The following is a 26,564-nucleotide window of genomic DNA, read 5'->3' as shown; positions in this document are numbered from 1 at the left end:
ATTTTGGAGATGTTCGCTAGTAAGTAAAAGCGGCAGGCGACATAGTTTCTCAGTATGAACACTTTCAATGACGCATCGGTTATCTTCCCTGGTTTGAGCACAGTGGTGACAACCTCCTTTAGTTCCGGTTCAGATTTCTCTGTAAGATTCCTTGGATGCCGTGTATAAAATTTTGAGTTCCGCAGTAGGCTGAAAGCCAAGGCTATGTAGTCGCTCCGATCACCTACCAACACTACAGCACCCTTGTGCGCAGAGTTCCCAAAGGCTTCCCTTCCTCCTTTTAGACGCTACTGCGGACGGATCGATGCCTCTCGTACTCTTTTTATTGCCTTTTTATTGTACGCAAATATACATGTGCAAGAATATTTGTCGTGCTGCTCAACATGTATCCATGGTTTATCCGAAAGTCCAGGTAACTAATCATAGCTCCCTTCCACAGTTGCGCGGTCATGGAAGTATTCCCTTCGGTGCAATTTTCTTTCGAAATCATCTGTCTTGCAAATGTTGAAACTCATTTATCCTGGAACATGGCACCGAATACTGTACACGACGTTACTGGAATTACAGTGAAGATTTTCTCAAATTTTATATACACAGAACGAGTTTGATGCCTCAGATTTTCTCTTCTCATGTGACGACAAACCATGCAGGCAGGTTTTCCACATGGTCGACAACCCTTGGGCACGCTGGGCTTCTGTGTCCTCGCCCTGACTAAAAAATTTCTTAAGTTTTTGTTTCTTCTATATACTACATTAGGTGGCCACTGGAACATAGTAGCGAGTGTGCTCCTCTGTTTAACTGCTCAAAACACTGATAATGGTAACGACTCAGAACAGACCTCAGCAGTGGCCGTGGATTCGGTTCTTCAGCGATGCCGTAGGGGACGGTTCCTGGTTCCACAATGCCCACGGCGTCTGTGTCGACTCTCGTACTCACCCTTCCGTGTGATCCGGGAACCTTCTGCGGTAGCGATGGCGCCGACACCGATGATTGGCTGGAGACATATGAGCGAGTCAGCAATCGCAACAGATGGAATCCGTCAGTGATGCTGGCGACCATAATCTTTTACTTGGCGGGAACCGCACGAATGTGGTTTCAAAATCACGAAAGAGAACTCCGAGACAGGCGGACATGCAAGCAAAATCTGTGAGATGTCTCCTGAAAACGTTTGGGTCGGAAAGTCATTGCAAAGAAAGGATTGGCATCACGACTTCAAATGTCCACCGAGGATTACATCGTTGATATACAAGACGAGCTCGCACTGTACAACAAGGCCCACGCTGAAATGCCGGAGTCTTGAAACGTCGGGCATGTCTTAAAAGGTATGGCCATTGTAGCCTTCAGGTTACTCTTTCGTAAGAACTGTATTTTGAATAATTACGTGATCACAGAATGCAGGAGTCTCGAGCAGGTGAAAAGCCGTAGTATCTACCAGTTATATGCAAGGCATCACTGCAAGGCTGCAACATCATCCTGTGAAGGCCGGCAAGACTGCCCGGCGTGACAGCACACTTCAGAACAGCTGATGAAGATTGTGTGCCGTGAGCCGTGAGCTAGAAACCATTGGTCTTGCGTCTCTGTACCTACCTGTCAATTATATATGCATTCCTATGGTTAACCTTGTTCCGCGCCATTGTGCGGCAAAAAATAGCCAATAACGGCTTGCAGTCAGTTTAAGCCGTGACCAGTTCCTGGCAAACCAAACGTCCTTCGCTCATGTATACTTAAAATCAATGGGTCCCTCGAGGTTTTCGCAACATGGCGGAGAGCCGAACAAACACCGAATGTCTGACCTATTTTCTTCGCTTGTCGCCTCGTTGCTCACGTCGCCCGATAGCGTCGCAACGCTGATATTCGATATCCTTCTCGAAGCGCCCTCACCCAGATGGCGTTTTGCGTCATATCCAGCCGCAAGCCGTGCCAAACCTGCACAGAACTGACGGTACAACCGCATGGCGTTGTCGATCACCGTGGCCGAGCAGTCACCAGTCCTGTTGGCAGCAAAGTCGTCGTGGTTCATCCATGCCACCCCAGTCCCGTTTCCCGTCACCGTCATTCCGACCTGGAAGTCCACGTAGACGTTGACGGTGTATTTGTGTGTATATGTGAAGTAATCGTAAATAGAATGGAAGAGATAAGTGCTGTGCCGTCACTGTCTCTCTGAGGAGGCCACCTCAACAGCACAGCACGGAGAAAGGCTTGTGGGGGGAAAAAGATGAAGATAAAGGAAAGGACAAGGCGGGAGGGCCCAACACTTGTTTGCTCGGGCACGCGAGGTTAGGTCCATCCTGCCTTTTCCAGCGCTTTTTCATACCGGAGCCCACATCTCAGCGATGAACAACTGTCTTCGTTGCCGCTTGAAGGATGTCCTTACACCTGGCGCATCTCGTGCTATTCGGGTTGCTTATGGAGCAACGCTCGGTCTACCAAGCCGGAGAAACGCCCGAATAACTGTTGCTACTCTCAACATTTCCGTTTTATTTGCTGTTCTCGAATGGTGTTCCCATGAAGACCTTCGGCCTTGACTTCTTATCGGACCATTAGGCACTGGTTGACTGCAGTGCTTGCCTCCTCCAACTCGAGCTGCCTAATCACTGCCATCCTCCAAAAGAAGCTGAGCCTCGTTTATGTTCTGCAGATTTCATACAGCTGCCGCCTCAAGCCAACATGCGTATGTTTTTGACGTGCTTCGCATCCGTTCCTGGCGGTGGCTGTGTGGTGACTCATAATGTCAATTTTCTCCTGCTGCGCACCGTTGCCGAGCCTCGTAGCATTGTGACTGTTACCAAGAACAGCGTATTCCTTGCTATTTTAAACTTCAGTTCAAGTGCGCAAGTTATCCGGGGAGGCATGTCGCTCGGCAACATTTCTCCTATCGACATACCGCCGTCTCCGTATTGGATGTTCTATCCTTTTTTGCAGCCACCTGCTGTCGGACCAGTTGCGCAGCGTCAGATTCCCGCATATATTCAAAGAGGATCGCTCATGACCGGCTTCCCAAAAAGGCTGCAGTTGTCTGCCGCGTCTTCTTGCCTTATTTATCGCGATATCTTCGACTTAGAGGATTGGCCACTGGGACAGACTTTCGTTGTGACCGATAAGCTTAACACTGGTGATACTAGTCCTACCTGTCGACGTCCCCATCGCATGTCTTACGCATAACGCCAAGCTATCCAAGCTGAAGTACACAAGATGATAAGCAAAAGTGTAATTGAGCCCTTTTCGACTCCTTGGGTGTCGCCGATTGTTTTGGTCAGGAATAAGGATGGCAGCTGGCGATTTTCTATTGACTATCGCCAACTGAACTAGATCATAAAAGGGATGCGTACCATCTCCTGAGGATTGATGACGCTCTTGACTTCTTTCACGGATCCAAATCCTTCTCTTCAACCGACCTGCGATCCGGTTATTCGCAGATTATGGTTGATGAACTCGAACATGAGAAGACCACTTTCATTACACCGGACGGCCTTTACAATTTTGGGGCTACCTCTTTCGGACTTTGTAATGTCTCAGCAACTTTCGAAAGACTGATGCACTCTCTCTTTGGGTGCTATAACTAATCCACGTGCCTATGTTATCTGGACGATGTCAGCGTATATTCCCCTATGTTTGACAGCCACATCAGTTGCTTGGACGCTATTCTTGAAGTGTTTAGGAAGACTGGTGTTCAACTTAAATCTTCTGAATTCCATTTTGGTCACCGTGAAGTGAAAGTTCATGGCCACCTCGTCAGTGCTACCGGCATACATCCTGATCTTGACAAGATTCACGCCGTCAAGACCTTTCCTGCACCCTGCTGAGCAAAAGATGTGCGGAGCTTGGTGGGCTGATGCTCGAGTTTTCATCAGTTTATTAAAACTTCTGCCGAGTTTGTGGGGCCATTGAATCACCTTCTCAGCAAGCACATAGCAAGCGGATGAGGGTGTCGAGGGCGCCGGCTTGTCCGAAGAAAGCCAACGACACCTCCGATACTAGGCCACCTTGATGTATCTGCACCAACTCAAGTTTGAGCAGACACCCGTGGCCATGGCATGGTGCTGTCCTTGCCCAGTAGCAAAATGGAGTCTAGCGCGTTATAGCCTTCGCCAATCACCTCTTGTTCCCTTAAAAGCGCAATTTTTTCTATCAGTGAGCGCGAGTGCCTCGCCCTAGTATGGACAGCGGCTAAAATCAACCCTTACTTGTTTAGCCGCCTGTTTACTGTCGCCACGGACACCCATGCCCTGTGCTTGCTATCGTCACTGAAAGACCCGAGTGGTCGCCGTTGTCGCTTGACACTTAGACTCCAGGAGCATTCGTTCATTGTAATGTACTAGTCCAGCCGCTTACATCTGGACGTTGACTGTTTGTTTCGTCATCACGTCAAACTTCCTGACAACAGCAAAGAGAATGCTAACGCTTGCATTCTTGCCATTTCTGACTTTCGCGAGACCGTTAGTGAGCAGCGAAATGACGACTGCCTCGCCTCCACCACTGAGCCAATCAAATAAAAGTAGAGTCAAGTCGCCCAACAAGAATGTTTGGGCTCCATGACGACATTCTTAATCGGCAAAATATCAGCTCTGATGGACCAGATGTACTGCTCGCTGTACCTCATGACCCTCGTTCATTTGTTCTTGCTGAGATTCGTGATGCAAACACTGCACAACACCTTGGCATTTCGCGCACTTTGGATAGAGTTTGCCGTCGGCATCACTGGTGCTATCTGTCATTGAAGTTCATGCGTCGCGGCGAAGAGAAATCGCGTCACTTCCACTATGCAAAGTTGCCCCCCACTCACGCAAGAAATCAATTCCTAAATTAATGTCATGCGTTGTACGTTCAAGCACAGTAAATTCACTTCGAAATGTTTGGTCCCCTATTGTAACTGAAACAAAACAGACCCCAAGTGGGCGTAACATTTCCCCACCAACTCCACGAAAGGTAGCGTTCCGATGCCAAGAAAACATAACTTTTTGTCTAAGACGATTTTTGAAGGACAGGCTCATACCAGAAACTGCCTCCCCGGTGTTAACTAAAGCAAAAACACTCACATTGTCAACTAAAACGCACGCTTTGTTTTTAAACAATTTTACAAAAGGGGTTCTTGATGAAGATGAACATATTGCGGCCTCACCCCCGTCGGTCGCACCTGCTAGTTTCCCAGCGGCGGCGGTGATAACGAGCGATGACGAGGTGATGGAGAGCGTCGTTGTCGTGTCGGTGGTGGTGTCAGGCTCCGATCGGAAACGGGGGAGTCACTGCGGTTCGCGCGTCCCTGCTGCAGCGGCTGGAAGGAACTGGAATACGGCGAGGGCTCATCAGCGGGCACGCAGGGTGTGTAGGAATTAAACCGTGAAGCACGCTGCTTGCGGCGGTGGCAATACCTAGCAGTGTGTCCAGGCACACCGCAAATGTAGCAAATGCGCGAGTCGCGGCTTGTCGCGGGTTACACCGGTGACATGGGTGTTATGGGTGGAAACGTACTCTGAGGCTGGTTGTAGGAGGGAAGAGCCCGCGGAACAAATCGTTGTGGTGCATCTTGTCGGCGTCCCAGACTTGTCGGTTGCGGTGGCAAGTTGCTGCTCTCCGTACGATTAGCATAGGTCCTGCGAGGTTCTCCGTAACTCTGAGGTGCCCAGGTGGCCGGCGGCACACGAGAGCGATGATCAAATGCACACTGATAGCACACATGAGCGTCGTCAACAACTTTAAGGCGTTCAAGCTCTTCTTTAACCACTTGCCGAATCACCGAGGAGGTGTCGTCGTGGGTTGGGACGGACACACTTGCAATAGTTGTAACGTTGTCAAAGCGTCCAAACTTTGGTCCAATCCTTCTCATTTTCAGCGTTTCAAACGCCCGGCAGTGTTTCCTCAGCTCAGACGGAGTACTAAGATCTTCCTTCGTTATAGGAAAATTATAAACATCTTCAGCGATTCCTTTGAGCAGATGTCCTACTTTGTCTTCGTCTGTCATGGTAGCGCTGACGACTCCGGATAATTTTAGAAGAGCCTCTATGTACGTTATACACGTTTCGCCAGGTAATGGAGCTCGTCGGGAAAGCGTCTGCTCAGCCTTCTTTTTCTTAGAGATCGGGTCCTCGAAGCACTTGGTGAATTCTTCTACAAAATTGTCCCAGCTTGTCAGAACGCTCTCGTGATTTTAAAACCAGAAAAGCACGGTTCAAGCGAGAAAAAAAACCACGTTATCGAGCTGCTTCGTAGTGCTCCAGTGATTGTGGCGACTCTCTCTGTTGTAGTGTTTAAGCCAGTCGTCGACGTCTTTGTTCGCCTTCCCCGAAAAGGTGGGTGGTTCTCGAAGCGGTGTGCTGTAGCCAGCCTGACCTGCGTGATTGCTGTCTGGACCGCCACAGGTGGGGTCGTCGCTGCCTTCCCCGGAATTGGCCATGACCGCTGCTTGTGGTCGTAAACCGGCCAAGCGCCTACTCCGTCGGACAGGTGGTAGAGCTTGGTCGTCCAGGATCGCCCAAGATTTACTCCGCACGTCCACCAAAGATGTTACGAATGATGTTTATTTACAGGGTGAAACGAGGTCCGAGATGGAAGCTACAGGCCAGGCCTAGCCGGCGCAGAGTACCCCGAGATCACGCGCGCACACTCTACTTCTGCTTTATCTGCCTCAGTCGCACAGTGCTGCGACAATGTATGTATATATATATATATATATATATATATATATATATATATATATATATATATATATATATATATATATATACATTTGTGTGTGTGTGTGTGTGTGTGTGCGGGTAAAATGATGTCCACTATGTCAGCACGCTTCAGACATGCCAAAACGAGGCAGGGCAACCCACCACTATTTATCTGCTGCAATTCTAGATGTTATCTTTCGTATAGTGGACAATTTAGACATGCCTGCGCACACGTCATCCCTTTCAAATTCGTCCATGCAATCTGTGCTCATATATATACAAAACATTAATAAACTTCCGGATCTTCTTATAAATAATCAAGCTTATAATGTCATCTTCTGCAATTAACGAAATTGAAATCATTGTTAATTACTGCCATCTCCTCCCGGAAGACTGAAGGTGCACCCGTCTAGTGGTATGCCAATGCATGCAGTCTTCACTCCTGTCATACAATAACTGATCCCTGTCGATTAAGATTACCTGTCGAGATAGTCAGTTAAAATAGTTTTTTTTGTAATTTTTCTAGCTGGCTCTGAAAAATCCAGCCGACAAAGATAAAGATAAAAATCCCAACAAGAAGAGCGACAGGCGTGATGCAAAGCACACGAGGAGCATTGAAAAGGTAAGTTCACTCTGTATACTCTCTGCTGAAGCATTCTGTCACACGCCTTCTGAGGATGACTGTGGACACTAATGAGATTAGCATTGCAGCAATGTCGCCAGACACCGCATTGGCACTACTCAGACGCCCCTAATTTTTCTTGCTCCTCGAGTTCCTGTTCCTGCTTGTGGCGGTGAACAGTTCGTCAATGTAACTGTTGAAGTTGTTGAGACTCTGGAACCTTACTTTTACGACGCTGTAGGTGAATGTGACGTTCTGTAATGCCGATTGCTATAACTTAGTTTATGAGCTGCCACTACTCTTTTTGGCGGTAGCCAGTGGCTCTCCAAGATTTTAGCTTTCTTCAAGAATTATTCTGGACTTTAGCTATCAATAATATTATACATTGTTATAATGAAATGCCCATGACCAAATAATCTGCAAAGTATAGTAACCAGTTACTTGCATTTGACTCATCTTTAACCAAGTGCTTAATATGTTAAGCGGTGATCGATACATTAGGCAAAGAAAAATTGTGCACAAGAAGTAAAAATTCCTGAAGGATAAACAAATTTGAATTCAACTGGAATATTTCTGAATATTCTTTTTACTTTTTCAAATAATTTCCATATCAATAGGCATGAAATGTGAAAAGAAATTGAGAATCGCTTTTCGAGGAGACAGTAAACGTTCAATTTTTCCTGTTGCCTAAGCTTTACCCTCGGATCCCTTGCAAGCTTCTTACTCCGGGTGGAAGTTTTCTGATGCACTGTGATGGCACAGTTAGTTTCAGATATGCATGCTCCACGGAATATTTTAAACTTCTCTCAGGTGATGGTGATCAAGCCAAAATCCAGTAGGACGCCTCACACCTGCAGAAGCTCTCCAAAGTCATTGTTGTGGTTGTTGAAAGCCAGTAAGGATTTACAGGAGGTCATCTCCACAACAGTAAGCGAATAGTGTGCGAAGAAATTGTTTGGAACCCCAACAAGCAAAGCTTGATGCTGAGGAACTCAGTCAATTTTCTGTTTGCTCCGAACACATAAACATCAAAGGTTCTTGCTTGGTAACCTCACATATGAAAGAAGCATAGGCTTCGTCTGGGCTCTTCTAAATATTGGAGATTGAGCTGATGCGGTGTCCACGAAGGCTCGATTGTATTTAAAGCAGGCTGTCTCATTATCTAAAACAAAGTTTTTGTTGTAAAAATCGGCTGTAATGCGTCTACCCAGAAATGTAGTGTACAGATGCACCCTGTCTATTTTATATTTTTTGAATGCCTGTACTTGGGAAGGGCGCCATCAATTTCTCGGTCTCAAAACATTCCGTCAAAGCATAATTTTTAGATTACTACGTAAAAACTATTTTAAATGAAAACTGATATTTTGAGGCACATCTGTCCTCAAATCTATAGAATACGGAAGCAATCTCACGAAGGAGGTAATTGCCAGGTAAAGAAACGAATAACGAGGCCAGAGAGTGGCTGTAATACAACGACTTGGGCTACTTCGTTTGCATGCATTATGTGTGTGTGTATATATATATATATATATATATATATATATATATATATATACACACGAAAAGTATGCTACCCGCTACAAGTTCCAAGCACCAGAGCGAAGACGAAGGGTTCAGTTATCTTCGTGACATATTATTGGCAGAAGTGCGGGGTACATGCTACCACTACCGGAGACGCAGCGTACTCCTGAAGCGTCTACTGTGAATAGCCTGAAAGAGATTGCCCCTATACACGTACGTGGGCTAACCTGCACGTGATCTTTTGCCGGAGCCTATCCGGACAATGAACCGGAGTCCACTGGCTGCTGCTGCTGCTGTTCATCATCAGCTAGCCGCAGGCGCTGATTGCAATTCACATAGATGCTACTGAAGGCGTAGAAGATTGGCTAGACCATTTTGAGTGGATCGCCGAATGCAAGGGATGGAACGAAGAGCGCAAGCTGCGCAACGTGTACTTCGCTCTCCAAGACTCTAGGACGACGTGGTTCCATAACCATGAAGCGGCATTGCTTTCCACGACAGCTGAGCGCCACAAACTTCAACACGGGCAGGAAAGAGAGAGCCGAGTTGGCAATACACGCAAGATTCGAAGCCCCCAATGAGGGCGACACCAGGAATACTGAAGACATGACTCGGCTCTTCAGACGTGCGGATGCCTCGAAGGTCGAAAAGAAGCTCCGTTATAACGCGAGGAGCCCAGCAAGAGGTCTTTGCTGGGCTTATTCTAAATCCACCCACTACACATGCAGACTTCCTCGCTGAAGCGACAGCCACGGAAAGCCCCCTTCGACAGCGTAATAGACAGTACGACTGCAACGTGGTGGAACTTTCGAACATCCTCTTACCATGAGTTCGGGAAACCATCTCGAGGGCCGAATGAACCGAATGAGAAGACCTACAGAAACTGAAGTTCCCTGACGCGCTCACAGCGCACATTTCTGTGGCCGAGATAGTACGCGACGATTCGGCAAGTGATCCAAGCTCCAGAATGCTAGGAGGCACCACAACGGCGGGAGCCAGTCCGAATGACTTATGCGGACGCGGTACGACGAACGTCGTTGTACGACCCCTCAAACGTCATACACCCCACCGAACCAATAGAAGTAGCATTCAGGCGTCGCAGTCCACCGTCTATCGAGGAGTCCAGGCCCGGCAAAAGCGACTTCTAGTGGGCTCCTGACTTCAGGCCTATATGCTCTCATTGCAGGCACTGATCACGTCTATTGAATGTGTCCGGATGTGAGTGCGCTGACGCCGAGTGCATCGAATATCCTCCGTCACAACGATAGCGATGACAACGAACCAACGTTCAGGCGCATTCCGTTGATCAACGACAAGTTGTAACGTCAGACGCACTGATTACCATAGAAGATGAAGAAGTCACCGCTTTAATTGACATGGTGCGAACAGCTTGGTTATGAGTAGAGAGCTTGCGTCAAAGTTAAAGAACCCTTTTACAGCGTGGACTAGGTCCCAGATTCGTGCTGCTGGAGGTCATCTACTCAATTCAGTGGGCAGGTGCACTGCTCGAGTACATATTCGCAGGTTTGCGTACGTCGGGATCTTCATTCTGGTCAGTTGCTAGAAGTACTTGACGCTCGTCAACTTCATTATTCAGGTCAGTTGCTCGAAGTACTTGATGCTTCTCATGGACTTTTAACAGGTAAATGGCGCCATAATTAACCTGGAAAAGTCGAGTATGATGTTCTATAGAGCAAAATTCATACCAAGCGACGCTGGCAACGAGAAACACCCCTAAAACACCTTTCTCATCGTCGATGACTCGATGAAGGCACCGCCAAGATGCAGCCTACTGACCCTGGTAACGTGCGCCGCATTCGACGGCTCTCAGGGGATAACCGAGGCAAACATTACTTTAATGCTTGAACGGAATATATGCATTGCGTGGGACCCCATCCAGCTTCAGAAGGGACACTCCTTAGTCCTGCTCAGCAGCTTCAGCAATGAATATCAGCACTTACCGCAAAGCGCAGCTGTCCCTTTCCTATATGAAAATTCTGCCCTCACGGATGTCGCCTCACTCGAAATTGCTTGACCTAATTCATTGGAAGCGGTCAACCAGAGGTGATCACACTCAGATTAACTCCGGTTATCGGAACAACAGAAACAGCAACTGCTCGACTATGTCAATGACTTTTCGGCCTGGTACTCTACTGTGTCTAAAGTACGGCGTACCTACGTTAAAAATATCGCATTCTTAGGAACGAGTCAGCACGCCTTGTTTGTCAACATTCGTAACAATACCGTATGCTTCTGTTTAGACTATCGACAGCTTCACCGTGTCTAAAAACACCACGTTTATCCCCTGCAACGGATCGAAGAGGCTCAAGACCATATATGCCATGCCCAATTTTCACCTCTTTGGATCTTAAGTCATGGTACCGGCATATCAAAGTACATAGGCGCGACCGCGAGAAAGCAGCATTTGTGAAGCCTGATGGCTTATATGAATTTAAAGTCCTCGCATGGGGCCTGTGTTCCGTACCTGCCACATTTCAGCGGATGATGGATATTGTTCTTTCTGGACCAAAATGGCAGGCGTGCTCAATCTACTTAGCTGACGTTGGGGTGTCTTCGAGAATGTTTGATGAACATGTGGAACCACTTCAGCACGTACTTATCGCAGTCAACCAAGAAAATATGACTATCAAGCCTGAGAAATGCCCGTTTGGGTTTCTGGAGCTCTAGTTTCTCAGACACGTAGTGAGCCCCCGCGGTGTTCGGCCCGACCGTGAGAAGATGGCTACCGTCGCTGAGTTCCCGCGTCCAAGTGATAAGAAGGCAATTCAACGCTGTTTAGGTCTCAGCACTTACTACTGTCGTTTGTGGAAGAATATTGAATTCATGAATCATTAACGAGAATAACACGCCAAGATGTACCCTTCGAGTGGACGGACGAGCAACAAGCAGCTGTTAAAGAATTGCAGAAGCGAATGCAAACAGCACCCGTACTCGGGCAGTTCGACGACAAGGCTGACAGAAATCCACACAGATGCCAGCAACGTGAGGTTAAGTGCCCATACTCATCCAGTGGCAAGATGACGCCAAAGAAGCTTACGGAAACCGCAGCCTGACAAAGGTGGAAGTCAGCTATTCCATGACTGAAAATGAGTGTCTCGCCATTGTTTGGGTCATCGGCAAGTTCCGACCTTAACTGTGCGGCCGACTTTTTCGAGTAGTAAGTGATCACCACTCATTGTGGCTTGCGAGTGTGTGGGACCCTTCAGGCTGCCTTGCTCGTTGGAACCGCCGCCTTCAAAAGTATGACGTCACAGTCGTTTATCGATTCGAACAGAAGCACCGCGACTACGGCTGCGTCTCACGTGTACCTATACCTCAGAAGCCAAGTAATTTAGAGTATGTAGTAGTAGAAACTGTCGATATGGCTCACATCCAACGTGCCGACAACGCATTGCTTCCCCTCAACCTCAACCAGGCAGCCGACGTCGTTGCCCCACGACCGATGTCACGAAACCTGACTTCTTACTGCCTCCGCAAGAACGTTCTCTACAAAAAGAATTTCGAGAACAACCAAGAAACATTCCTTCTCGTCGGCCGAGTTTCACTGCACGAAGAAGTGCTGCAAGCGTGTCATGACGACCCGTGTACCGAACACTTAGGCTTCGCCATGACGTTAGCGCGCATACGACAGAAGTATTACGGACCACAGCGGTTCTCCTCCCTTCAGCGCTACGTGAGGAGCTGCGATGATTGTCAGCGGCGCAAGGTTCCGTCTTTGAAACTTTCTGGTCTTCTGTTACCCCTGGAACCCCGTCCAGCACCGTTTCCACAGGGTGGAATGGATCTTCTCCGTTCATTCCCTACGTCGTCCGCAAGCAACAAATGAACAGTCATCGCAACGGACTACTAAACGCTGTACGCAAAAACAAAATTTGTACCCCGCGGAACCTCCACAAAACTCGCCAGATTCTTTATACATCACATCGTATTACGTCATGGGGCCCCTTCCGCCTTAATAACCGATTGATGGGCTGCATTTACTGCTGACGTAATGCAGGAGATCGTCACAATGACCCACACTAATTATTGCAAAACTACGGCCTATCACCCACAAAGTAATGGGCTTACCGAGTGCCTCAATAGAACTATCGCCGATATGATCTCGATGTACGTTGACGTAGAGCACAAGTTATGGGACCAAACTCTAGCATACGTGATATTCGCATACAATGAGGCTGTTCAGGAAACCACATTATTCACACCATTTGAACTGATTTATGGGTGCTCCGTAACGACACCTTTGGACCCCATGCTCCCTGTAGACAACGAAGCAAGCAGCAACAATGCTCATGACCTTGCCCAGAAAGCTGAAGAAACGCAACAGCTTGCTCACAATCGCATCCGCCTCCAGCAGAGTACTGACGGCCTCAATAACAACAGTGGGCTAAGGGACATTTGGGTGTGGACACCCATCCGTGAACAGGGGCTGTCGGAAAAATTACTCCGTCGATACTTTCACCCGTACAACATCGTCAGGCGAATCGGTGACGTGAACTACGAGGTCGTGGCTCAGAATACAACTACGAGCTCAAGCCGACGATGGACACGAGCCGAAATTGTACACGTAGTAGTGATAAAACCAGACTATGCCCGCGAAGAAGTGTCCTTGTTATAAACTCTCTCCCACACCCTCTTTCGGCCATTACTCCCTCCGATCAGCGCCCGGGACAATCGCTTTTCACGCGGGGAGTAATGACGCGAAGTAAGCCACCACTATGAGCCTTGATCGCCAGAAGCCAGCTGCCAACTACAGGCACCGTTCGCCGGATAGAAGGCGACGAAGGGCGCAGTTGTGCGCTGGGTTTTTCGGTGTCCGCCATCATTTAAGAAGGCTTTTCTTTTTCGGTGAGCCTATCTTAGTTATCTTTGTGCCAATATTTATACAATATAGCAGGTCAGCGTCGCAGAGTTCCGCAAGGTAGAGAAAGTCTAAAGAAGCGGAATATTTTCAACCACCCAAATCTTGCCAGAAGCTGCGAAGGAAACCCGCATGCTAATCGGAGCAAGAAAGCTCCGCAGCTCAGAACACGTTAGTCTGCTCCAGGGATTTGAGCCCGGAATCAACGTCTCTCCGAGGCGTTCGCTCTACCAAATGAGCTAATAAGGGAGCCAGCAGATCGCAGCGTGAATTAATCGATAACTCAAGCATATGGATACAAAATCGCGGTTCAGTTCTGCGGAATCCCGCAACTCCGAGTGAATGTCACATACAGGAAAACTGACATCTACTCAACCGTAGCACGAAGCTGCAATATAAATTCATACCGGTATCTTAGAAAGAAAGCTTCGCTGTTATGGGAAAAAATACGTCCTAATTCAAACACGGCACCGAAGCACTCCCAGGGTGTTTGCCCTGCTTCCTGGGGTAACCAGGCGATTGAAAATCACAGTGCGACTTACTCGACAACCCGACGTATATGTATCATCAATATGGAATATTAGTTCTCTCAAAGTGCATAAAGAGTCATCAAGTCAAAATTGCCATTCATCCAATTGTCGCACCAAGTGACAAATGAAACCTGTATGGGTTTCTTAGCAGAAAAAGCATTGTGGTTCAGGAAAAATTGCTGCTCGTCCTAGTTTATAATCCGGGACCAACGCGTTTCCATTGTGCTCGCTCGAGCCTCTGAGATTAAAAGAGGGCTGGCAGACCGCACCGCCAACGCTTAGTATTCTACGACTCCACGTATAGATTTTCACTATATTGTAAATAAATTTTGCGGAATGCCACAAGTTGGAGGAAGTGCCGCCAAATTGAAATTGTCATTAAACCAAATGTTGCACGAAGCGACAATCGAAACCTGTAGCGGTTTCTTAGCAGAATAGCTTCGTAGCATAGGAAAAATTCGTACTGGTTCTAGATTCGAACGAAGGATCAACGTGTGTCCAGGGCGCCAAATTGCAGCCCGAATGCGAAGTATTCTACAGCGCGACGTATAGAGATTCTGCATATAGCAAAATCAGTTCCGCAGAATTCCGCAAGATGGAGTAAGTGTGACGACAAGAAAATTGTCATTCAACCCAATGTTCCCCATAGCGATAAACGAAACTCGTACACGTTTCTGAGAAGAAGGTTTCGCATATGAGATAAATTGCGTACTGGTAGGGGATTCGAACTATCGGCCAACGCTTTTCCATAGAGATCGCTCTACCATCTGAGCAAACCAGATGTCTAGAAGATCGTTGTGCCAAGGACAATTACTCTACAACTCGAAGAAAAGGCAATCTGAATATGGCAAATCGGTTCGACAAAATTCTTGGAAGTAGAGCAAGTGTCACGGAAAAAAATATTTTCACCCACCCGAGTGTACCACAAGGCGATCAGAAATACCTCTCATGATTTCTCAGATATAAAGCTTTGCAGTGGAGAAAAATTCTTTCCATGCCGAGATTCCAGCTCGAGGCCAACCAGTTATCCGGGCGGCTGCTCCCCCACCCGAGCAACCTAGGAGGCTGGCCGATCGCAACGCTAACTTATAGACAACTCGAAGCTGACGGATACAAAATATGTCAGATCAGTTTAGTGTAATACGGCGAGGTGGAGGAAAAGTCAAAAAAGCAAAATTGTCATCTGCCTAAATGTCACATTAGGCGAAAAACAACATGCATTTTCTTTTTCAGACAGAGGGCTTCGCAGTTCAGCAACAGTACATCTTTGCTCGAATCCGCGACCAACGCATTTCCTGGGTGTTCGGTAAAAGCAAGCCTCACGCGCGCACCAGGAATACAGAAATGCCGGATTAGTGTACTCTTTACTTTATTGTAATTCCGAAAGTTTTTTGTGGGAAAGGCGAGCCAAGCAACAGGACACATTACAGAGAAATAGCCCGGACAATTCTAGCGACAGTTGGTCATGGTCCAGCTGCCCAATAAAGCTATCTATGTTTTCGCCGTCCTCGAATACGTGCAGCCTGGACCGTGCCTGGAGCACCCTTAGATACTGGAGTTCCCTGTCCATTTCCTCCATCCACATTCTCTGCGGTCGCGCTCACTCCTGCTCTTCCCTTTTGCTTTCTTCCTGCTGTCACTTTATCTGGCACTCTTCCCTTTCACATTCGTGGTCGTGTCCATCCTGCTCTCGCTTTCTCTGGTACTCAATATCCTTACAAGCCTCCATGATCTCCTCATGATCTCAAGCGCTTGGCTCTTTCGCATCGATAACTCCACCTTATTTAGCTCTTTCCCACTAGCAATCCCCAATTCCCCGCATATCGCATTTAGGTCTGTTCGGCGCAACTTCCTCTAATCCACGGCTACCTCTCTTTTGCCGACAAGTTTCTCAATGAATTAAGTGTTGAAGCAAGGTATCTTTCAACAAGGTTTCTAACACCCTTGCTACCAGGAAGAACTACGTTAAGCCTGGCAACTCTCAAGAAGAAAAGGTCATGGACTCACCATGTCGAAGTCGAGGCAATGCGCAGATTGTCCCACCGCTGTCATTCGTTATTGCGACTCGGAATTCGAAGACGTGGAATCCTGCTTCCTCGTGGAAGGCTAAGTAAACGTGAGGCCTGCTTCGATATTCAGGGCGTTGGGCAAACACGTATATATTTACAGAAAAGTTGATGATAATTTGGTATTCGCTCCCTACTAAAAAATCCTATTTGTTTTCAAACGGGTTTCATCAAATAGGGTTATGGAACGGGACCCCGTTTGATCCTGTTCAGTCCTGACCTGTTTAAATCCCGTTTATTCCCGTTTAAACCTGACCCGTTTAAATCCTGTTTAAACCTGACCCGTTTAAATCCTGTTTAATCCTGACCCGTTTGAATCCTGTTTAATCCTGACCCGTTTAATCCCGTCCTATCTAACCCAGACCTGTTTGGCCCTGTTCAGACCTATTTTTTGCTACATCCATACCAGGTCCTTTCAGAATGGATTGATGTTGCTTAATATAATGTACTCTTTACACCTATTTTGTACACTTGTGTATTTGCGATCAGCATTGAAGAGAAGTAGATCTGCATTAGGTTCGCAACAAGAATGCCACTTTCATATGTAGGTTTGCCTGGTACATTGCTTGATACGAAGATGAACACAATTTTTGGCATAAATTGATTAGCACTACCAACACTGATGTGATACATCATGAACAAGTTTTGTATGACCCACGAGTACGTTCTCTATGTATGACCTACAAGAAAATGCACCCTGAAGAAGATTGTACCTCATTTTCATATTTACTACAAGTATGCAAATGTAATTCTTGCAAGTTTAGTATATGTTCGATTACTTGTACTCGTCTTAATGCAGTGCTTTTTGCTGTAATGGTTTGTTCACAAATCCACAGTAAAGCGTAATTTTGGGGTGAAAAATGTCAGGCAAAGTATTGGCATGTACTTGTAAGTGAAAAAGACAAGTATACTTTACGTAGGTATTTCTGTACACCCACTTGAGCTTTCATTAAGCCTGAAGTCCTCCGGCTTAAATAAAAGCATGTCATAAATGTCCCAAGCACTGTTTATTGGACCTTCTAATGGTATTTCGATGCATCCAGTCTGCCGAGAGAAGACCGCTGGAGTGGGTTGCTTGGGTGAGAGCGAGCAGGGCACCTGAAAAAGTAAAGCCAATAATTTATCTTGACTCATGCAACAGGTTAGCACATAGGCAAATTTGCCTATGTTCTCACAGATAAGAAAGGTTCAGCATTCCGGTCATAAAAGATAATGAATAAATCTTATTGAAAAATATGTGGTTTCATGCACTGCCGATGTTTCAAGGGAACATGGATTACTGTGGGAGAATAAGCTGTCATAATTAGCAGGCGATTGAAGCAAGTCTTATAGGAAAAAGATGGACACATCGTTTGATTAACAATAACTACTAGTATTGAAGCAACAGAATACAAACATGAAATACTTTTAAAAACAACACCGACAGGTTGAGATAATAAATTATTCAGAAACTAAACCCTTCTGCCAGCAAAATACCGCAGTGTACTGGCTTTGACATTGCGCTGCTCAGGCAGAGGGCATGGGATTGAATCCTGGCCACAATGGCTGCATTTAGATGGCAGGGAAATGCCAAAACCCCTATGTAAGCTCTATTGGGTACACGTTAAAGGAGACTAGGGATCCCACCAACTTCAAGTTATAAAAACCGGGGTAAATTTCGAGATAAGCAAACTCACAAAAGTAGAAGGCCCTGGCCATGCGAAGACCATATAAAGCCTTTTAAGGTAGGTGCCAGCAGCCGCTAAATTTCTTGCAATAGCGAAACATAGCAGAAGCGGTATTTTGGCGTAGATCACTTTTGCAAGGTATTTAACAATTTGACACCCGACATGTTGTGCATCTATGGGCAACAGCAATTCTGGCATAGATCATAGCAAACACTGTTGCAACTAGGTATACATAGACACATAGGTATAGGTACAGTCGCCGACTGATTTTCCGGACATGATTACTCGGTCTGCTTCACAGCATCGCCATTCTCCCCATGAACCATAATGTATAACAACTTCCAAAAATTCGGACGCCTTGCAACCTCTCGTCTGATTTTTCGGACAATCCTTGAGCCAACTTGATCGAGAGCACCATGCACCGACTCTGACCGTTGCATGGTTCTACTTGCTGAACGCCATTTTTGTTTTGAACGGAGCCTCCTTGCTGCCCCACGAAGTGGCGCTACTGCAAATCCCTGCTCATCATCATCGTTTCTGCCTGGTTTGTAGCTACAGCAGTTCCGGTCTCAGCTTAGTATGCAATGTCAAGACAATCCAGCAGCTGATTTGTTTGTTTCTTCGTGCACGACGCTGCAAGTAGGCCAGGTTTTTTGTTTGTGCAACTGATGTCGGCGTGACGATGTTTGACGAAGCAAGATGGGCCAATTCATTTCACTAATATTTAGAATAGCTACCTGTAAGCACCACCTACCTTTCAACAACGTTTGCAAAGCAAAAACCTCATCCTGAAAATCTGCACATGAAGAAATCGGCAGCATCATCAGCGTGGGGCCTCAAGATAATTCGGCAAGCCAAGAAATTACTGACAGCATGAGTGCAATCATGCCAACAGGAAATCAGTGGCTGAATAATGCACCTTCTACCACTTGGTAGACAGTGCATTTTCGCAAGGCCCTAACTATGGCAGATCATTGTTCAGGAGTTCCCAAATGCACAACTCTATGCCATTTTCATGCTGACTCTAGGGAAGCACCTCTGCACAGTTGCAAGAAAAAAAGCTAGATGCCCCAAGAGAAATGAGCCCACTCAAGCCATGGAAGTTATGTTTACCTTGTCTTCCTACAACTACTCTAAACCTAGGACTGCTGTTTTGCACAAGGGAACAAACGTCAACATTGGTGCCTCGCCCAACACAAGTGGTCTGCGCCGTAGAAGGTGCCATCAGTCAGCCCACAGATGAGGCCCACACCAGTGCTGTCAGTGTGCTGTACAAATTGCAGAAGCACAGCCTACAAGCTTGTCTGCCTTAGTGTGATCGCAATAATGAACGAAAACCAACGAATCAAGTTTGTTTCGTGCTGAGAACAGTTGCCTCATGCTGGATTTTCCTACAATTCTTTCTAAGCACAGATAATGCTTGGCTTGTTGTGTAGGCATGTAAATAATGAAAAAGCCTGCATCACTATCTCTGAAAAAAAAAATCATGTAAGAAAGCACGTACAGTACACAGGTGCAGTGTCTATCACATACCATTTCGTGCAGTAGAGGCTGCATCGGATAAACCGGCCAATGTATAAATGACTGGCAGCGTGACCAAGCAAACTTGATGCGTGGGTCAGTTAGCAGTGGTAGTGCACTACTCTCGGTGCACATGCACCTATGTTTGAAAGCTGCTTGATCGTGACAAAATATAAAGACAAAAGCGCTGGAGAGATATCTGAGGCTTTTCTTATATGTATGACGAGGAACCTAGCACTAGCTCCCCATGCAGAGAATTACTAGGCAGTGAGACTGCTTCATATCAATGTAAAACAAGTGTCACACTCACCATGTGATGCGTCCTTTTTGTTTCTGTGCAAACAATATGTATTCAGATCTATTCTCCCCCCTTTCACCTTTTGCACAATATTACTGTGCGAGCTATAATACTGAACTGTTAGTAGCACTCTGTCCTGTTGCCTCCTCTCTTTCCTTGTGAATTGCGTGCTAAATACGGCTTTTTTTAGTGAAAGAGCACTAGTTTAACGCATAAACTAGCGCCATGGCACTTTGCAATAAAGGACTGTTGTAATTCTCTAAAAATATGTCCATGCAGAACAGTGTCAAAAGAACGCCTTAAAGAAAGAACATGAGTGTATCTATCATAAAGACCAATCCTTGTCTTTTTTCCTTAACATAATTTTCAATACCGATATTAAAGTACAAGCTCACCATATTATATCACCTTGTCAATGAAGCAAGGCACAATGGCGCCCAACTGTCGCGGGACCAACTTGGATGTGGAGATCAGCGCAGATCAGCAACATAGCATGGTCTGCTTACACTCCTTCTCCAGGTCCAGCCATACCTATAGCAGCTATAAAACAAGTGAGCTTAGAATCACAAGCGAAACAATATAAAAAGTGACGCTGAACAAAGCAACTTTCGTTAGGCATAAATAGGATCGAAATGCTGACATTATGCACATAAGTAACTTCACTTTGAGCAACAAAGCATCCAATTTAAGAAAGATATGTATGAGCTATCTATGTGAGAAAGATCAATCAAACGCCCTCTATTTGCTATACCCCTCCCCTTATGCATGGATGTCTCCCTGACTGAGTGAGCTGGGCTGATCTCAGGTATAGTGTAATTAAAGGGTGTCACTTGGTGGGCCAATCCCGATACCATTGCATGACTTGTGCAATAATTTTAATGTGTATTGTAATGCTGGCCATCCTGCAGGCACTGCAACATTATAGCACCCATAAGGCTAATGGTATTACCTGATAAGGTTAACTAATAAGTGTCCCCAGAAGCATAACTCGGCATGTATACTCGGAGGCCATTATTATAAGAGAAGCAATAGCAGAGGTGAAGCTTTATCTTATGCCATATGCAAAATGGCCGAGCACGCCCAGCTTTTGGTTACATTCTCACTTGTGACCACTGCAACAGGCTGACTAACATACGTAACCAGCAGTTTGTAGGACCACATTTTCATAACCTGCCATTTTTTTTACATATGAAGAGATCAGCCTCAAGCTCCATGCTGCGCTGCACTCAAGAAGCATTATAAACTGGCAACATTTAAATGCTATGCTGCATGGTTTGTTGCATGCTTTAGGAATTTACTTATTTATTATACACATAGCTCATAGGCTCCAGTTGGAGAATTGCATGCGGTGGCAAGAAAACAAATTCTCAACTAACAAGGAGAACATTCAACAAAACAAGTCAGACCAAAGAAAAAAAAAATAACATACTCTCATAATGAGACTATGTATCTGGCAGCTAGCTTATAAAAAAAGACAATTAACCCGCCGTGGTTGCTCAGTGGCTATGGTGTCGGGCTGCTGAGCACGAGGTCGCGGGATCGAATCCGGGCCACGGTGGCCGCATTCCGATGGGGGCGAAATGCGAAAACACCCGTGTACTTAGATTTAGGTGCACGGTAAAGAACCCCAGGTGGTCAAAATTTCCGGAGTCCTCCACTACGGCGTGCCTCATAATCAGAAAGTGGTTTTGGCATGTAAAACCTTAAATATTATTATAAAAAGACAATTAGGAATATTTTACTACTGGTAGCGCTTTAGGGGATGGAATGTAGAATTCCAAGCATCATACACTTTTAAGCCACCTTTCGTGGCTTTTTGTTTTGAAGTTGTTTGTTTGAAGTGTTTTGTTACAGTAATGTAACACAATAATGGAATGCACAACAGTGAATACTTAGAAAAATGTAATTAAGAACATGGAGTCTATGTGGGCACAGATGTTAGAATTCTACATGAAAGCACAATAATAAAGGTGGGCAGAGCATTTATGCTTTTGTCGGGCAACCTACAGCAAGACATACAGGTAAAAGGATATGCATGCCTCACAACACAGTCCCTAAAAATATATGTCACAATACAGTGAGTAGGTATATCATGCTTATCTACAATAGCCCCTAATTATATTTACCTCAGAGGGGGCTACCTATGTAACTTGATCAAACTGAAGGTGGGCCAAATTCTAAATATACGATTCAAGTAGACAGAAAATGGACGTTATGAATATGGCATCTACAGCAAAAGTGTTGTACATTATCGTTGTACATTATGTCATACCTGCCAACCTGTGAACATAATATTTTGTAAAAATGCTGCAGACACTAAATTCTTTGTCGGGGACATAGCACACATTATTTTAAAGCTTGCTCTCAGCACCCGCATTGTTGCATACTCACACACATTATTAATAAAGGGAAAATCGCACATCCACCCACTCGCAGCAATTGCTACAAAAGAAACCCGTACGGATTCCTCGAAAGGAAAGCCTCACAGTTGAAAAAAAGAAACCGTCCAGGTCCGGGACCACTGTCTTTCCGGGACAGCCGCTTTACAATCTAAGATAACCAGGCGGCTAGCAGATGGCCGGGCGAATTCGAATTTGTCGACAACATGAAGCAAAGGCAAGGGTCTGACGTAATAGTTCTGCGGAAACGCGTAAGGTGTAGAGAGGTAATTAATAAAGGGGAAAAAATATTACGTCAAACCCTTGCCTTTGCTTCGCGTTGTCAACTAATTCGACTTCGCCCTGCCATGTGCTAGCCACCTGGTTATCTCAGATGGTAGAGTGGCTGCATCGGAAAGGTGGTAGTCCGGGGTTCGAGTCCCGGACCAGGACGAATTTTTCTTCAACTGTGCGGCTTTCCTTTGTAGCAAATGCTATGAGCGGGCGGATGTCTGATTTTCCCTTCAATAATTACTTCTCTCCACCTCGTGTGTTTGCGCAGAACTATTACGTAACACACACATTATCAACCATTATTTAACTTGTAGTGCAGCACAAAAAGCAGCAGCGAACTTGAAACCAGTAACTGACAACTTTGTTTTCTTTTTTTAGATTACAGAGCTTTTTCAGCGTGTTTGCTGCTGCCGCTTTACGCTGCTCCATGAATTTATCTGACCAAACTTCCCTAAAGCAAGTGCCCCTCTGATGTTCTCGTTAGAGATATTGCATCGCTAATAATAAACCAGTACCATTACAATTTATTTTTTACATGCATTTTAACAATGTCATGCCCTTAATCTCTCAACAGCTTTAAAACATCTTAACCTACACAACTTCATTGTCTTTCTAAAGTGACATTCATAAAATTGTAAAATGAGCCCACATTTGTAAACCCACGAAAAATTCAGGAGAGTTTCCAAACATGGATGATACCAACAAAATCTGCAGCTCGTGTAAGTGGCAGCAACTGCTTTGCACGCACCTTGTCACAGCATGCTCATCAGGTACTTTGCCGTGCTGTTGAGGCTGCAGAAGTGCCGCAGGTGCATATGTGGAGGTGCCTCTGGTTCACAAAATCTTGTCATCCCTAAACAATAATAAATGCCTAATTTATTGTAATCCCTGCAACCAACTGCAAACTTGTGATATAAAAAGATCACGTCATATTTTGAAAAAAAAGTCTCATACAACCAGTTACATGAAGCTGCAACTGGTTGTGCAAATATCTGACCGTAACATCACAGGCGGTTAAATAACACGTAAATCGAAATGTAGCAAACATGAATCTACTATGAAAAGGTTCACACAAACGTACAGCTGTATAACGTGAAATGTGAGTTGTACTATCAAAAAATTCCTTAGGACATGAAAAGCGTTCCAAAACCTAATTTGTTTATGCGGCGCAACAAAGCACTGCTCCCAAAGGACGATGCGCTCAAAATTTCAACAGACCACCTCTTTTTCTGGAGAGACAATACAGAAAAGAGAAAGATTTTTCGATTAAAAAGAAACATTGCTTTTGTAATTTCGGCTTCTCTGCAAGTTCGGAACCCTTTACAAGTACACGAAAACACACAGAACACTAATACACGTCATCTGACGACACTCTATAAACAGACGAATTTCCATACAAGCTGAAAATCTGGCCATGCGTCGACGAAGAAATCGGGTGCTATCTCGCGCAGCTGTTAGCTGTGAAGACGACACATCGACGTACTACTTCTGGAAATGCCTATACCATTTCTCAGTGAAAAATTACGTACACAAACAGTAACTTTCTTTGCTTGAATTTTTGTGCCCATTTAGATCAAAGAACCACCCGCGCTAGCGTGCTTCATAGGTGAAAGTAAATAAACCACAGATAGAGCTGTTGGTAACATGAATACGTTTTAGGGCAATTTCCATGGAACTTTTTGCTAAATGTGCACTGCGACATGAAGAACAACCATTTGAAAAGCACATTTATAATTCTTGCTGCTTTACTCATTCGGATTCGGTTGTTGTACGGATCTTGCGATACGTACAAGAACGCACACTTCACGAACCAGAGACAGGAAGAATGCGCGCAAGCGCCGGACTTACCTTTCTAGGCGTACTCGGAAAACGCTCCTTTTAGCGTCACAGGTGCCGCGGCATCGACTGCACCAACGGTCCTTCCGGCGCACACACTGTTGAATTGCGGATCAACTACAGGACGTAAGAGCACAATTTTCACCAAATTCTTCCGTACAGTGTGATACGATGCGAGAGTGCCAGAGGAGGAGATCCTTTTCGTGAGCCCGGAACAAAGAAAGTGGCGAAGGCTCATACCTTCGACATCGGCGCACCACACGAAGGATACTGCGGGCTACATTACGCGGTCCCAGGGGTTTTGTGATTCTCAATGAATACAAAATGCACCACAATTACTCTCGGCACAGCGTACACACGATTAAACAACTGCATCGGACGGCGTCAATGCAGCGCACACTCACATGTAGCTAAGGCTGAAGACGGCAAAATAATATCACCTGTAACTTTACCGGCGCTACCTGTGCTGCCATCTGTAGGCCGCCACCGAAAGCGACCGTGCTTTCGGTGATCTCATGGATGGTGACGGCGTTGTATTTCGATGTTATGCGAGTCGTACAGCGTCTTGTACGACGTGTTTCAGCAACGTTGCTTTTAATAGAGAGGACAGCAATGTGCGTATACGCCGTATAGACGTCCCACCCACTTGAATAACACAACAGGAAATTTTCAGTCTGTCGTATTTTGGGACGTTGTGAGTTGTGACTGTCGTTCTGTTCTCTGTAGTGTGACGTCTTGTAGTCGAAAATTCTGTAGCTTCTGATCAATATATTTGATTAAAAATTGACAGAGACCTCTTTAAGGTTAAGAAAAATTATTAATACAAAAAAAAGAAAGTAGAAAAAAAAAGCTTTCGCACAGGATTTGAACTGCGGACCTCACGATTCCCAGGCAAGCATCTTACCACCGCACCACGCCGAACACGCGCACACCTCGACTAGGTTAGCAATATAAATCTCTCTCTGGGTTGCTGTTTACATTTTAAAAGCCAAGATGCGCTTTCACTTCACCGGTCGCATCAACTGCCGTATCTCTATATGCGCAAAAGTGTTGTTACCATCGACAGGTACATCGTGGAATGCTAGAACATCAATTTTGCTGTAACGATATCCATATTTAATAAGAAATTCAGAAATAGACAACGGTGACCGGGGACACTGAAGGTTTTTACTGCTAATTTCGACACTTGTCTCTTGCTCTTTACACTTTTGAGCTCGCATATAATTCGTGCGTTCAATGCAAAATAGCTACATAAACACTCGTGGGTGAGTCTTGATCCGGACAGTATACTGGCTTCTCACGGCAGCGCTGTACCAGATTAATGAGACCCGAGCGAGAAAGCTTTTCACGCAACTTTGTGGAACAATCCAAAACTTCTTTTCCGCTTCGCATAAGCTTGTGCAATATTTCTGGGAAATTAACTAATGTGTCAGTGTAACCGCACATGTAAGTCCACAGGACTGTGTGCCCCATCTTACCAAATAAAACAAAGCGGATACGCAGCCATTCCCGCAGATGGTATGATTTTGATCAGCGGCCGATTTTGAGGAGGCCGGTAGCGCGTTGCTGGTGCCGCGTCGTCACGGCACAATTATAACAATTGGCCACGTCGACTTTAATACCGGTGTCGGTGCTATCAGTATTGCCGGCTTCAGAGAAGCACGATTGAATACCGCGCAAGAGAAAAGTGCAGTGTACACCACCGATGCGAAGCTGACATTTTAAAGGGCCGCGACGGAAAGTGCTTCTGTTGCGACTTCAGAACTCTTGGCCGTCGCGACCGAATGTTTCTGTTGCGACGTCAGAATTGCTGTCGTAACGTCAGAAATGTCTGTCGCAGCTACAGAAACGTTAGGAACTTCTGTCGTACAACAGAAATTTCTGTATTTGCAGCAGGAATTCCTGTTGTCTTTTTCAACTGGGCAGGACCGGGAATCGGTTTGAAATTCGCAGCTAGCATATCGCAGTTTGGTCTGTGAATGTTCCGAGGTGTTCACGCAATTTCTGTAGAGCTTGATAATGGCCCAATTTAGCACTAGGGGTTAAATTGTCAGGATGTCGAACAATAAAAAAGCTCCTCCCCAGTTATATTCAAGCATTAAACTGGTATGCATGATGCCATCCAGTATAGTTGCCACAAAGCTCCAGATTAAACCAGCTTTTGTGACAAACAGGCGACCCTATATGGTGCCACTGCGTCCAGTATAAGCCAGTTTAGTTGCAAACAGGGCTCCTGTTAAGACCCATTTCTGCGTGAACTGGTCATGCCTATACCTGCTTGCATGCCAAACGGGACCCC

At 45.8% G+C, this 26,564-nt stretch overlaps 1 protein-coding gene and 1 long non-coding RNA gene across 2 annotated transcripts in view; one reads left to right on the top strand and one right to left on the bottom strand.

Annotated features, from left to right (window-relative positions):
- Window positions 1-26,564, top strand: part of LOC135898157 (uncharacterized) — a 121,626-nt gene that overhangs the window by 86,879 nt on the left and 8,183 nt on the right. Inside the window, exon 12 of the mRNA XM_065426941.2 lies at window positions 7,180-7,275. Within this exon, the coding sequence (XP_065283013.1) occupies window positions 7,180-7,275 (96 nt within the window). The remainder of the gene's footprint in view (window positions 1-7,179; window positions 7,276-26,564) is intronic.
- LOC135899079 (uncharacterized) lies at window positions 17,260-24,697 on the bottom strand. The gene is made up of 4 exons (XR_010563525.2): window positions 24,278-24,697; window positions 23,178-23,282; window positions 20,153-20,297; window positions 17,260-17,369 (listed from the first exon to the last, which is right to left on the bottom strand). It is a non-coding gene; the product is annotated as an uncharacterized lncRNA (long non-coding RNA).

This window comes from Dermacentor albipictus, chromosome 10, assembly GCF_038994185.2.
Source record: "Dermacentor albipictus isolate Rhodes 1998 colony chromosome 10, USDA_Dalb.pri_finalv2, whole genome shotgun sequence".
NCBI lineage: Eukaryota > Metazoa > Arthropoda > Arachnida > Ixodida > Ixodidae > Dermacentor > Dermacentor albipictus.
The sequence above is the reverse complement of the archived record's forward strand: the minus strand, read 5'-3'. Positions and strand labels throughout refer to the sequence as shown.